Here is a 13,742-nt window from a genome sequence, read left to right as displayed (position 1 = left end):
AATTGTGAGGGACGAGAGGCCCCTTTCACGTCTTAGCATGTATGTACTGCAGCTATTGGCCTCTGAAAGAGACCCATTTCATAATAGAGGACACTAAGGGCAGAAAAGACCAAATGTTAAGTGCATTAAGGCAGCAATTTACATCTAAGGTACAGAAAAGTTGTTCTTTTTATACAGTGCGGGTCAAAAGTATTGGCAACCCTGCAATTCTGTTAGATAATGCTCAATTTCTCTCAGAAAATGATTCCAATTACAAATGCATTTGTAGTAATATCTTCATTTATTTTGCTTGCAATGAAAAAACACAAAAGAGAAGGAAAGAAAATAATAAATCATTATAATTTTACACAAAATTCCAAAAATGGGCTGGGCGAGAGTATTGGCACCCTCAGCCTAATACTTGGTAGCACAACCTTTAGACAAAATAACTTCAAACAACCGCTTCTTGTATCCATCAATGAGATTCTTACAATTCTCTGCTGGAATTTTAGACCATTCTTCTTTGCCCAACTGCTCCAGGTCTCTGAGATTTGAAGGGTGCCTTCTCCAAACTGCCATTTTCAGATCTCTCCAAAGGTGTTCTATGGGATTCAGGTCTGGACTCATCGCTGGCCACTTTAGAAGTCTCCAGCGCTTTCTCTCAAACCATTTTCTAGTGTTTTTTGAAGTGTATTTTGGGTCATTGTCCTGCTGGAAGACCCATGACCTCTAAGGGAGACCCAGCTTCTCCCAATGGGCCCTACATTATGCTGCATAATTTGTTGGTAGTTTTCAGACTTCATAATGCCATGCACACGGTCAAGCAGTCCAGTGCCAGAGGCGGCAAAGCAACCCCAAAACATCAGGGAACCTCCACCATTTTTGACTGTGGGGACAGTGTTCTTTTCTTTGAAGGCCTCATGTTTTTCCTATAAACTCTATGTTGATGCCTTTTCCCAAAAAGCTCTAGTTTTGTCTCATCTGAGCAGACAACATTCTTCCAAAACGTTTTTTGGCTTTCTCAGGTAAGTTTTGGCAAAGATATTACTACCAAAGCATTTGTAACTGCAATTATTTTCTGGGAGAAATTGAGCATTATTCAACAGAATCGCATGGGTGCCAATACTTTTGGCCAGCAGTGTATATCCTAAAGCATATAATGACACTGTGATGACAAATCTGCCAACTAATGCATGACTAGCAGTAGTTTAAATTTTCCATACGGTACGTGTTCAGAATTCTTGGAACGTCAATTAGCCAAGTACCATAAATAGAGCTTTGTTATACTTGGTACTGCCTGTTCATACTAAAGGAAATGCAAAGCAGAAAAAAACCTGTTGAAAAGCCACGGCAATATAGGTTGTAAAAAGGCATAGAATAATTCACTTTCAGCACCAGAGCCACTGACGCACACAAAGGGGAAACCCTCCCAGAAATATTAGAATTACAATACAGATACACATAAATTTGAATCACTTCTTACTAAATACAAAAATATTATTGGGGCAAGGGCTCTACCATCATTTTTTTTATGCATAGTCACCACTGGTGTGAAATATTGTATACATTTGGAACCATTTCTGTACGTCCTCGGGCCAAGAATACACTTTACTCCTATCGGTATAGCAGGCAGCTAGTATGGCAAATAATTGGCCACAGTTGGCTTGAAGTGAATGTTTGCTGCCTGCCTTAGGCTAAATGATGCAGCCACAAAATACAACTACAGTCCGAGCTGCATGTCAACTGTTTGTTTAACTGCTTCCCCACGCTCCTGCTTGCCCAGGAGCTCTGCAACAGGAGAATAGGTTTGCCTGTGTTTATTCATTCTTTCGAAATAACTTGCCCTTTTTAATTGCTCTCTTGTCCTTAACTGTCTGCCTGCTGTCTCATTTGAACGTGGAGCGTCTAAGTGACCTCGCTAAGAGCTTTTGAGTCAATCAGTTAGTCAGCACATGAAAAGCTCTGCCTCTTAGTCAACAAAAGAGCAAAGGGAATGTCAGTGGGACAGCAAATCAGTCAGACAGAAAAAAGGATGGTCAGATGCCACAGTCCAAAAACCCTGTCAGGATGCCCTGAACCTGCCTGTTGCCATGGTGATACACTCTGTGATTTAAATACTAGGCTCGCTTTTATCTTTTTCTCTTCCCTCCTCCAGTCTGCAATCTTACTTTTTTTTCCCCCCTTAGTTAAGTGTCTGACGGAGAAGTTTTCTCTAGCAATATTTTCTTTTCTTTCTATTTTTTTAATCCCTATCCAACTCACCTTGCCCCATCCATTCATCCAAGTAGCACTCTACTGGTGCTTTTGCTAATTGCCACAATGCAATAGCTCTTGTAAAATGTATGCAACACAGAAAAATTGTCATCACGGACACAAATCACCATGAATGCTGTAAACCAACACAGACGTAATCTTCTGTGTTTGTGTGCACTTATAATGTTTGCATACACACAGCAGTGCTGCCGCAAATGAGAGTGAATGATCCACACACTCACTTGGATGCTGGCACCTGCTGACAGTCAGCTGCCAAATGGAGATCTATCATTTTCTGCTACAGTCTCATCATCAAGCATCATTTAGACTTGCTGGACCGCCCTTCCCCTCCCTTGACGCACTCCTGTGCCAAGACACAGATTAAAATTTTCCCAGATGCACTAAATGCCATGTGGGGGAGAGTGAAAGGCTTATGAGTAGGCACTTAGTGCCATCTAATGGTTGCTTTAAGGCAGTGTTTCACAATTTCTTTTGAGCAAGGTACATGCTCATTTTCTTTATTCACTTAGAGTACAAGTAAGAATATCTTCAGCTACCATGACTTAATTGAAACTTAATTCCCCATTGCCACCAGGTGGAAGGAAAATATATCCTGTCACCACAGCAGAGGCAAATAATTTCAGGAAAAGTGTGTGACAAAATATTTTTCACTTGAATAGTTGTGGAATACACCTTTGGATAAATTTGGGTTGAAACCCTTGCATAAGAGGGATATATTGTATTTTCGCTGCACCAAGATGTAGACAGAAGTCGGACAACTACACTAGACAGAGTAACACCATCCATGCATAAGCGCCCCCCGGTGGCCCAAAAGTGTCATTGCATGTAATTGACTTTCGTATGTATACAGTATATAAAAGTTGTAAAGCCATAAAACTGCAACAAATATGAAAGAAGTGAACAAAAAAAAAGTTTATGACGGGTCGAAATTATTTTTCGAGCACCTCAGACGGTCATTTGCTTTGCATATACTTTAAAAAAAAATATATATATATGTATATATGTTTTAGAGAAAAAAATATTTTTAAAAAATCATTTTTTTCTTATTTTTTTTGATTAAAGCAACTTTTTGGGGGATTGAATGATTTAGAAATGTCGTAATCATAATATGGCCCAAACAAAAAACGGATTGCTTCAATCAAAGAAAACTGTTTCAATGTAATATTAAGTGTTCAAATGCAAAAATTTGCAATCTCAAGCTTTTTTTTTTGGGGGGGGGGGGGGGGGGGGGGATTTTTGAATTTCAAATTTATTTTTGCATTAGACACATTTTTTTTTTTTTTCAGCGACTTTTTTGGGTTGAAAATATATGTTTTGATTGAAGCAACTTTTTTTTTATTGAAGACACTTTTTTTTGATTGAATAATAAAGGCACAAATCTACCTCCATATGGCTCCGCCCAGGGGATACAATTTTTGACTGGGGTAACTACATTGGCGCGACACCGACGGGCGTACCAAATTTAATGGATGACGATCTTGGTGAAAAGTATTGCCTAAGCAGGCTGATTTAGAATTCCCCTCAAGAATGATGGGAAACAAAACACGCTCATTGTCATCTTATTATTATAAATATTCCTGTAAGTTAATTGTATTGCTGACACTGTGTTTTGTGGTCATCAACATCTTGTGCCCCCCCTTCCCCAAAAGTCAAACTCCGCCTATGCATCCACGGAGATTAAGAGGGTATGAGGCGCCGTTTGTAAAGCAGATCATGCTGAAAATTACAACTACATTTTCTCACATTTAGCGCCACACACTGTTAAAAACGTGGTGTGAAATTTTTACAGTCACTTTTTTGGCACATTTACAACATTGCAACTTAAATATTTATTTTTAAATAATAAGTATTGGGCTTGAATATGTCAATCCAGAACTAAATATTTATTCAAATCGTAAATGTAAATGTTAAATGTATTTCTGAAATGTAAATCTGATTTGGATATCCTAAATATTTATCTGAAATTTATGTTCGAAATATTTATTTTAAATTTGAATTTTATATTTATATCCTAAATCTTAAATCTAAAATCTATATGCTAAATGTAAATCTAAATACTAAATTTAAATGTTATATCTGGAAACTGTTGCAACTATATATTTAGCGTAATATGCAAATTCACATGACAGGAGAACGGGAGTAACAAAATAAAAGCTGGAGCAGCTCAGACTGTTTGTTTACGTTGCTTCAAAATGAATAAAACCTACTCAACGGTGGCAGTCGGCTCTTGGACATGAATCATTGTGATAATAACAGTATCTAGGTAAAATACACATTTAGGAGAAACCATTTAAGAAGCATTTTGTGTTTTTAGTGTCACTTTTACGCACGAGCCCAGTAAAATTACTAAGAATAGCCACGAGGGGTCTCTGTTGGATTGGACTGGAGAGCAAGGTTGACTTAGTTCTAACTTCAACTGCAAAAATCCCGTGTTTCTCACAGTCGGCGAAGGTGGGCTGTAAGAAGATATAAATAATAATAAATATCAGGCGAGTCAAATTTAGCCGAGACTATCGGCAGAGCTATTCTGACTGCAATACAAAGGTTTCCCAGTGAGAAACTCGGGATTTTTGCAGTTGAAGTAAGTTAACCTTGCTCTCCAGTCCAGTGAATTGAAAATTAAGACTTTGCTGCTAAAATGTTGTCCATAAAAGTTGTAAAGCAATAAAACAAACAACAAAAATGAATGAATGAACTATTTTTATAATGGGTCAAAATTAATTTTCGAACAGATCATGTGACTAGCACCTTAGAGACAGTCATTTGATTTGCTTAGCCAAAACCACCTGAGGACAGAAGAAACAAGCTATAAGTATTTTTTTCTTTCAAACGTGACAACAACTACTGAGCGAGAACCAAGGATTGAAGATATGGACCATGAAACGCCGGTGAGCACCACCAAAACGGTGAGCTGTGTTTCAGTTGGTCTCACTAAAGTGGCCAAGAGCATAGCTGTCCTAAGCAGCCTGATTTAGAATCCCCCTAAATAATGTTTGGAAACAAAAAATGTTCAATGTATGATTATGAATATTGCTGGCTGGAATATTCAGCCAGTCAAAAAGGATGTTGTTTTGCCTGCCGCCCTTTTCAAACTCACCACGATGAGGATTCATTTCGCAAGGGTGTGAGAGACTGGAAAAAGTTGGCATCAAATTGGATATCACCACGGAACACAAAAATCGGCATCTACTTCTCCACAGAAAAACACGCGCACGCACACCCACACACACATAGCTGGGATGCCTGTATTTACGAGCATGGGCTAAGCTACTAACCAAGCATATATCGTGTAAGATAATTTTATTTCTGACACCGCGTTTCGGGGTCATCAACATGTTTTCTCCCCCCTGCCACAAAAGTCCAATTCTGCCTATCAGTAACACTCATTTGGATTCACATATTCAGTGAACAGAAACAGAAATGTTTAAGACTGAAAGGAAATGGATCTGGTTTTCCACAATTTTTCTGGACCTGCATATTTTTAATCATCCCACTTCAACACGTTTCTTTTTGAATTTGTCAAATTCAAATATTTTTTTCCCTCATTAGAAGGATTTTAAGTGAAATTTGATCACTTCCTACAGCACAGTAGTTGGGAATCTCTACTTCATGGAATTAGCTCATTTTACCTCATCTCTAATTACATTCAAAATGCAACAATCAAAATCTCACATACCTGCATTGACAATGGCATCTACCTCCAGTACTGTGATGTCACCACTGTACACCGAAATTTTCCCATCAAGGTTTTGATTTCTGAGATAATAACTCACTTCAAGGAAATCAGATGCTGAGAAAGACAAACAAGTTTAACAGGTAAATTACACAAAACAAAAGTGCAACTCATGTATTAAGAAGAAGAGTAATGTTAGGTTTCACACCTCCAGTGTGCGTCCAAATTGGGATGTTGTCCAGCTGTATATATTCAGTCCTGTAATATTTACGCCTGCCCTCCACAGGTTGAGACAGCAAGAATTCTGAGAGATACAATGAAATACAGTTATAGATTAGCAGATGTCACATGACATAAAATATTCTACCTGTAATTGAAAATCAATTTTCTTTGGATACTGCAGACACTTAAAAAACATACCGGTAATAGGTTCCCACCATCCCAACGTTACCAAACATAATACTTGTTCACAAAAAACCAACCACACTGATTATTGAGTGTTGCATTCTGCTCCTTTCTTGACAATCATGCCATGGTTTCGTTGTGCAATTAACTCGATAGAGTGATGTATATATGAGACTATAAACCTGGTGTGTCCAAACTTTTTTCCTACAAGGTCTATTTTTTTTTTTTTAGAAAAATCAAAGGATGCAAGGGCCAAATTGAAATTCTTCCACTTTCATTTGTTAATCAGAGGATTCGAACAGTGGCAGATGCTGGTCTTTCAATGAGGGGAAGCCCAAAGTGTGTCCCCCTGTGAGTGCTTTGTGACAATGAAGGGGTTCAGCGGCACCCGCTGCTCAGTAGGGAAAGAAACTAGAGTGCCAGAAGTTAAGTCTCCAAACACAAGCAGCAACAATTGAAAAAACAACAACAAAAATAGGCTAAAGTTTTCAGTTGTCGTTTTTAACAAAGCAAGTGGCGCTCAGATGATTATGAAAAACACTTCAAGTCAGAAAAATGGAATGAAAATTGAAAAATTCCTCCCGCAGATGATAATACAACAAGATCACTGATTCACTCATTTTGCTGTCACTCAAAAGGGCATTCAGCCTCAGACAGATCATTTAATCGCCATGCAGAGAACCAGAGTGTCTGGGCCAGCCGAGCTCCGCCCACTGTCCATTGACCCACGAAGACGCAGAGCGTCCGATGGACGGGATAAATCCAGCCTTGAGCCAATGACTCGTCTTGTTTCACTGTAGTGGAACAATGTACTCTCAACTATGGTTATGCACAGCTTCCACACTGTTTAAATGACTGTGAAGCTGCACGAATGAATAAAAAGCAAGTAGCATTGTAGCCAGTGATAAGAAGCTAATTCTGAACAAAGATTGAACGTGTTGTAGAGCATTTTAATCAATGACATGTACACACAACAGTATACAGTTGATCACTTTTTTTTTTTTTTTAATTGTGCTGGTAACTGAGCTTCCCTTGCAGTCTTAGAGCAATCGTCTCTGGATTAGAATCAGGAAAACGAAGATTTTTAGGTTTTTAAAATGCGTTTTTCAGATTATAAACTCAATGGCTGCCATTGACAGCAATAAATGTCCAATCGCTGCCAGCCCCCCAGTTAAATTGGACTGGACGTCTATCGCCGTCAGTGGCAGTGCCAGTGAAACAGGATCACTCAATGTCAGCCTTCCCAATGGAAATGGATTTCATGTCTATAACCGTCAATTAGCGGTGTGCCATCTTAGGCACACCACGATTCGATTCGATTACGAATCAGGGTGCTACGATTCGATTCTTTAACGATGATCACGGTACAAATTTTTGTCCATTATTTATTTAAAATATCCTAATGATTCAACAGGAACAATGGAAACATGCCCATACAAAAAAAGCTGCCCTTAAACTGCTTTTTTTATTTTTTTATTTTTACAACAAAGTGCAAAAACATTAACCATTTTAAAGGGAGTACTTATTTAACTCAACAATACAATACAATTTACACAGGTGGAATGAATTCCGCATTTGCAGGAAATGGTGTCTTTATAAATAAGCCTTCTTTTAACCAATATACTTCGTTTTCACAGATTTCTGTACTATTTTGCATGTTTGTAGTGTTACCGCTGTACTTAATAATGGTTTTACACGTTCTGCATATGCATATGCCGAGCGCTAAGCTAATTAGCAAATGGAACTTTGGAACTTCTCTACCATCAATAGCAGTCAATGAATTAAGGGCTACAAGCAACAAAATAATCCAGATGTATTTATTTATTACACTACAGAATAGGGATGTCCAGATCCGAGCACGTGATCGGAAATTGGGCTAATCGCGCCATTTTTCATTGGATCGGAATCAGGTGAAAAGGTTCGTGTTTTTAAAATTAAAATTTTAAAAATACATTTACGTTTTTCTGCTTCATGCTTGTACAGCCTCTCACCCTCCCTTCTGATGCCTTTTTTGGTCACCAGTGCAGCTGGCGTTTGCTAGTTAAATTTAGCGATGATTGACAGGTTTGTTGCTTTGATCTAGCGAGAGAAGGCTCAGTAGCTCAACGATCAAAGGCACAAATGTGTTAATCATCGTTTACACAACCTCAAGAGGCTATTCTCGGCAGCTACCCGAGAAGGTCAAAAGAATGTAGGCTGAATTTATGCCTTTTGTGAAGGCCATATTCAAGGATAGTCTCATAATTTGCTACAGGCCAATAAAAACTAGGCAGAATGCCGCTGTTGGCCCGCAGGCCATAGACTTGACCGCCCCTGCTCTAAACCCAATATTGTAAACTCAGGGAGTTTTTCTGTGGACACGTTGTAACTTATACAGTTAACAGTTAATAGGGCACTCATTTAAACTCATTTGCAGCCATTACCATTGACTGATTTAAACGTCCAACCCATTTTTACTTGGAAAGGTTGGCCGCGATCCCGGTCAAAATTATTTGGACATCTAATGTCGTCAATGGCATTGAAACTAATGACTATTTAAGGTCAGGCCTCCCAGTTTAAATGAATTGTAAATATATCGTTATCAATTCTCGGCAATGAATTCAAAGCTATGAAATAAAAAAACATTTTTTGAAGTGGGGGGTGGTCAGTGGTCTCTACTCGCAGCAGGACGTATTCCCTAATCCACGGGTCTGCAATCTGCAGTTCCAGAACTGCTTTTGGCTTTTTTATCCTGCTGTGGCTCATTGTGACTTTGGAAGTTTCAGTGACATTGATGATGCTAGACATCCAATCATGTGGCGTCTAATCATTCCTCTGCTGTGAATTTAAATGAGCTTATCACTAGCAGACGTCCAATTCATTTGAAGGGGGAGGGTGGCAGTGAATGAACTTCCTACTTCAAATAGATTTGATGTCTAGTGCCGTCAATGGCAGCTAATGAGTTAAAAAAGAAAATGTGTTGTTCCACTGGCCAAGATGCACCCTCCCACCAATTCCTTCATTCGCAGCCAGCCCTCCAACTTCAAATGGATTAGGCCGTATAGCGCTGTCAATGGCAACCAATGACTTAAAACCAGAGGTGGGTAGTAACTAAAGTTGCACCGATACCGATACCAGTATCGGCAGGGGGCGCCGATCCGGCCCGAATTGGTGATATCGATATTGACGAGTACCAACATTTAGGGCGCCGATACCATCTACTGGCATCACTTGAACGCAAATGTACTGTCCTCCCCAAATTCCGATGCATGACATTTGTATGTCTCTGTCTCGAAATTACCAAACGAAATTACCACCTTCGTCTTCAATATTAAGGATGTAAACTACAACGCATATCCGCGATGTTACGCTGCTCATCTAACATGGCATTCACAAATCATTAGCATTCGTAAGCTAATGCCTGTAGTTGTAGCGCCGATGGGATCAGAAAGGTTAAGACCGTGGGAGACTAAGCAAACTCATGGTTTCATGATGAACAATGAGTGGCAAATTAAGAGCGCCGTACTTCAAACTCGTTCTGTTTATGAAAGTCGTTGTAATATGCTCGTGTTGTGCAGTAATGAGCAGAAGTGACTTCTGTGGCCAGAAAACACTCTAGCGGCGCAGCGCGCACACTAGATATCATCAAATAGCAACCTAGTTGTCCTATGTTAGATCCCATGCCAACTCTCGCGCGCACACACTAGATATCATCAAATAGAAACCTAGATGTGCTACATTAGAACCCATGCGATTAGCTGCGTGAGCCCAGAGTGACGCGTAATCCGTATACTACATTGATGAATTAGAAACCGCCATGACTGAATGGAAGTTAAGCAGGCCAAATCAATCCATACCAGTGACTATAGATAATGCTGCAAATACTGTTAATTCAGTACATGTTACAGATGGACTCGGACCACAAATAGGATGTTTTGCTTGTATGGTAAATATAGCTGCTAAGAGAGCTGCAGAAATCAACAGTGTGCCCAACTTTACAAACAGTAAAGATTGTTCTCAGCACTTATATACAAAATTTCTTCAGCTTAGTAAGAAGTAAGCACATAAGTATTATGCACTAAAATGCTTGTTTATATGATGGCACTGATATTTTTGCTTGTTAGCAAATAAAAATAATAATAATAATAATAATAACAGTTGTATTTTCTGTTTCAGAGCATTAAATGTATTGAATTGTACCGAAAATCGTACCGAACCGTGACTTGCCTGTATCGTTGCATCCCTTATACGTACATACATATATATATATATATATATATATATATATATATATGGTTGTTTTTTTTTTTTTTTTTTGCAAACAGAGTGGTATCGGAATAGTATCGGTATCGGCCGATACTGCACAGCCAGGTATCTGTATCGGTATCGGGCCCAAAAAATGGTATCGGTGCAACACCAGTAGTAACGTGTTACATGTACTCCGTTACGTTTACTTGAGTAACTTGAGGAAAATGTAATTCTAAGAGTGGTTTTACTAAGCCATATTTTTTACTTTTTCTTGAGTAGATTTGTGAAGAAAAAAACGCTACTCTTACTCCGCTACACAAGGCTACAGAAGAGTTGTTACATTTTTCCTCTTAATTTTACGTGTTAGATTTATTATTTTTTCGCCAGAGATGCCAAGAGTAGCTCTACCAATTTCACTAATGAGACGTCGCACCAATAATTACATGATTCCATGACATCAATCTGACGCAAACTTACCATTAAGAATGCGACAATATCTCGATACAGCGATATATCGCAATATTTTGCAACCCAATCAGTTATCGATATGCTCCCGCCAAGTATCGGTACCTTTATTTGACATATTGGCCATACACTGGAGTATGGATGTTGTAAACCAGGGGTCCCCATCTGCCGGGCCACGGACCGGTACCGGTCCGTGGCGCATTTGCTACCGGGCCGCACGGAAATAATAATTTAATAACGACCGCATTCTGGCCGAATTAACCCTGTGCTCCTGCTTAACACACCAATATCTCTGTCTACTGTAGATATAATACTACGGGATAGTTTACAATGTCGTCATAGAAGTCCATTGATTGGACTGCTAGCAGTACATCTTGTTTGTGTATATAATATATCTGTGTGCGCTTGTCCTCGATAATAACGTATTACTAGGTCGCGGGCGCAGCACATTTGTTCCCGGAAATAATTAGCCCCCACACGAGCGAAGATAACTGGAAAACAGACGTCTTTGGAGATATTTTTACGGCGAAAAGGGCACCTGTCGAGCCTACAACCTCGAAGACCCACGAACTGCGAAGGAGTGGATTCGTGACCCGTTCGTGAATAAACAGAGATCGCAAATGAAGGCGACCTTATTAAACGTACTTTTGAGACAACAACTCTACCGAGGTTCTGGATTAAAGTCATTCTGGAATATCCTGACATCGCGACAAGAGCATTGAAAACCTTGCTACAATTCCCAACATCGTATCTTTGTGAAGCGGGCTTCTTAATTAATGTTTAACGACAAGGCGAAGTCGTTAATGGTGAGCGCGGTGTGCAGTTGTTGTGTGCAGCTTACATGGCAGGATGAATCTGAGGAGAACTTTTCTACAAGCCCTTCCATGATCAAACGTAAGTTAATATTCCTTTCTTTCAAGAAAGTTTGTAGTGTTTACTTTGGAATCGCTGCATTTGCACATTTTGAGGTTCTGCATGCGCAGAACCGCATCGCTGCAATTTTTGATGGGTTCCAAAATTTGTCAGAACACCGGTTCGTGAAAAAAAAGACCCAAATAACACCGGTCCGTGGTGCAAAAAAGGTTGGGGACCCCTGTTGTAAACTGCTCAATGTTTGTTGAGCAATTCCTTGGCGGTCCACTAGGGGCGCTCAAGAATGGCGGTGACAAGACAAGACGTCTAGAGAAGAAAAGAAGCTCCAAGTGGGTTGAAAAAAAATAAAGCTTCGTGAGAACAGTGGAGGAAAAAGTGAGAAAAATATTGCTACAAATCACACATGTGGACACACTTTAGATTTTACACTGATAAGAAAGGAAGTAAGGTGAACAAGGACTTTGCTGTATGCAAGAATTGTCTAACAAAAATAAGGTTCACTGGCAGCTGGTCACGAAGTGGACACCGGATTTCTTCACTGCTTCACTGTCATCCCTTGAGGTAAGAGTTTTGCAATGTAATTGATTTTTTAATTTATTATTTTGATGACATTTGGTGTTGAAAGATACTGTATAAAATAAACCAGGACCCTAAACTGGATGAAAATGGATATCGAACAAGCCTACATGAATTTACTGATTTATTTGATATTATTTGAGAACCACTTTCCATCTACTTTACTACACAAACTGTTATTACTGCCATTTTGATACAATAAGCTATAAAAATGGTTTGAATGGCTTCAAAGATATATAAGGTGATGTGCGAGATAATTAACGCAGCCTACATATTAAAAATTGGTAATTATTGCATTTTTAATTTCTATACATTCAATTCATTCTTTTTTAATTCACTCAATACTTCCAACACCAAACAAAAAAATCAGGATTTCAACTCAAAAGCTAATACTTTTTTGTTTTATTTTGTTGTTTTTAAGGTGAGGAAGAATGTGACTGATTCAGACATCTCAAATGCTGAAGCAGATGGTGGAAGTGCTCAAACCAATGCTTTTGGCAACAAAGGTCGTATACGAAGAGAAGACCCACCAATTTTATCATTGCCCCACTCCAAGCTTAACTGCTGACTGACACCTACAGCAGTGTTTTAATTTTTTTAAAGGATTCAAAACTTTAAAGAAATTAAAGGTGCCATTCATCATGATCTCTCCAAGAGAAATCAGTGGTTGTGGTTTGTTTCCTCTATATGTGCAGGTACACAATTTGCTGTAGATTTATATTTTACAGCAATGTTGCACAGAAAAGGTGTTTAAAAAATGACTTAAACAGTATTTTTTCTATTTTGAAACATCTTTTTTTCCCGTTTCAACAGTTGTATCGTAGAATGTAATGTATCAAATTTCTGACCAATATATCGATAATTGCTGTATTGTGATATCATGAGATATTCGTTATCGAGAGCTTTGTATCACGAATCGTATCGTATCGTGAGGTGCCCTGAGGTTCCCACTCCTACTTGCCATTCTATGATCACGCCAGCCTGTTCAATCACATGCCGTAAAAAATTAAGAATCTGACATAGAGCGCTGCCCTCAACAAGAATCAAAAGTGCTGATTTAAACCTCTCTCCCAATTTGTATTAGGAACCGATTGACCACAGAAAACCAGAGATATGATCCTTTTAATTTAATTATAGTAACTATGAAGGAAGTGTTGACTATTCAAACTAGGAACTATTTTTTCCACTGAATGCTTCATTTTTGTCTATTTTCTTTTCTCACTGGAATTGAATGATTTTTTTTTTTTTTTTTTTTTTTTTTTTGTCATGG

At 38.8% G+C, this 13,742-nt stretch overlaps 1 protein-coding gene across 3 annotated transcripts in view; it reads right to left on the bottom strand.

The window, feature by feature from the left end:
• macrod1 (mono-ADP ribosylhydrolase 1) overlaps positions 1-13,742 on the bottom strand; it is a 317,841-nt gene that overhangs the window by 301,220 nt on the left and 2,879 nt on the right. For all 3 annotated transcript variants that reach the window (XM_057851204.1, XM_057851203.1, XM_057851202.1), the window contains exons 2-3: positions 6,135-6,230; positions 5,930-6,043 (exon numbers count right to left, since the gene is read on the bottom strand). In XM_057851204.1, the coding sequence (XP_057707187.1) occupies positions 5,930-6,043; positions 6,135-6,230 (210 nt within the window). The remainder of the gene's footprint in view (positions 1-5,929; positions 6,044-6,134; positions 6,231-13,742) is intronic.

Source organism: Corythoichthys intestinalis, chromosome 11 (genome assembly GCF_030265065.1).
Source record: "Corythoichthys intestinalis isolate RoL2023-P3 chromosome 11, ASM3026506v1, whole genome shotgun sequence".
Classification (NCBI taxonomy): Eukaryota; Metazoa; Chordata; class Actinopteri; order Syngnathiformes; family Syngnathidae; genus Corythoichthys; species Corythoichthys intestinalis.
Note: the sequence above shows the minus strand (reverse complement) of the source record. Positions and strands in the feature narration are given on the sequence as shown.